A 950-nucleotide genomic window follows, 5' to 3' on the forward strand; every position below is an offset into this window, starting at 1 on the left:
GTGCGCCACCACCGCCCGGCCAGGGGCTTTATTTTAGAACTGTGAAGATCACAGTGCCCAGTGGATCTGTGAGTGGATATGAAGTGGTCACAAAACAAACTGTATGATTTCTCTTGGGCTTGAGACCTTCAGCCAGAGATAGATAGGGCCGTGGCTAGGGATGACACCTCTAAGCTGTAGCTGCAGTAGGAATTATTGGCCTGCCCTAATGGCATGTGTACCCTGCTGAGCGCTCTTAGCTGTACATTCTGCACTTTTGTTCTCAGACGGACTTCATGACTTTCCACCATGACCATGATGTGCGTCTTTCCAACTTGGAAGATATTCTTAGAAAACTGACAGAAAAATCTGAGGTATTTATTCTTTTACTGCCTTTTTGTTTTGTTATGTTTTGCTTGCTGGGTGCACATGTGTGGGAGTGAATGCATGGAGACAAAGGAGGTCACTAGGGATCCTGCTCTTACTCTGCCTCTTTTCGTTGAGACAAGGTCTCTCACTGAGCCTTCTTTCCTGCGCCTCACAACACCAATGTTACTGGAGTAAACAGCCACACTCAACTTTTTACATGAGTGCTGGGATTTTGAACTCAGGTCCTTATGCTTGCACAGCAAATGCTTTTACCCAGTGAACCCTCTCCCCAACCCTGAGGTATTTGTTCTTGCCCTTGTAATTGAAGCCCCCCAAAGCAACTGTGGGTATGCATGCCTCAGGGTGGGAGTGGGGATGGGGGTGGCGCACTGTGCCTGCCTGTGGGGGCGGAACTCAGGGCCTCACACTTGCTAGGACAAGAGCACTTGCATGCCATAGTGCATGTGGAAGTCAGAGGACAGCTTATCAGAGTTGTTTCTCACCTTTCATTTTGTGTGTCCTGGCATTGATCTCAGATCATCAAACTTGGCACAAGTGCCTTCTCCCACTGAGCCTTTTCACTATCCCCCAGCTAGGGTTTT

The 950-nt window shown here is 48.6% G+C and overlaps 1 protein-coding gene across 7 annotated transcripts in view; it reads left to right on the forward strand.

Annotated features, from left to right (window-relative positions):
- The window catches only part of Sun1 (Sad1 and UNC84 domain containing 1), a 53,873-nt gene that overhangs the window by 36,504 nt on the left and 16,419 nt on the right, over window positions 1–950 (forward strand). For all 7 annotated transcript variants that reach the window (XM_005367094.3, XM_013353811.2, XM_013353812.2 and 4 more), the window contains one exon: window positions 267–353. In XM_005367094.3, coding sequence (XP_005367151.1) covers window positions 267–353 — 87 coding nt within the window. The remainder of the gene's footprint in view (window positions 1–266; window positions 354–950) is intronic.

Source organism: Microtus ochrogaster, unplaced genomic scaffold (assembly GCF_000317375.1).
Source record: "Microtus ochrogaster isolate Prairie Vole_2 unplaced genomic scaffold, MicOch1.0 UNK16, whole genome shotgun sequence".
NCBI lineage: Eukaryota > Metazoa > Chordata > Mammalia > Rodentia > Cricetidae > Microtus > Microtus ochrogaster.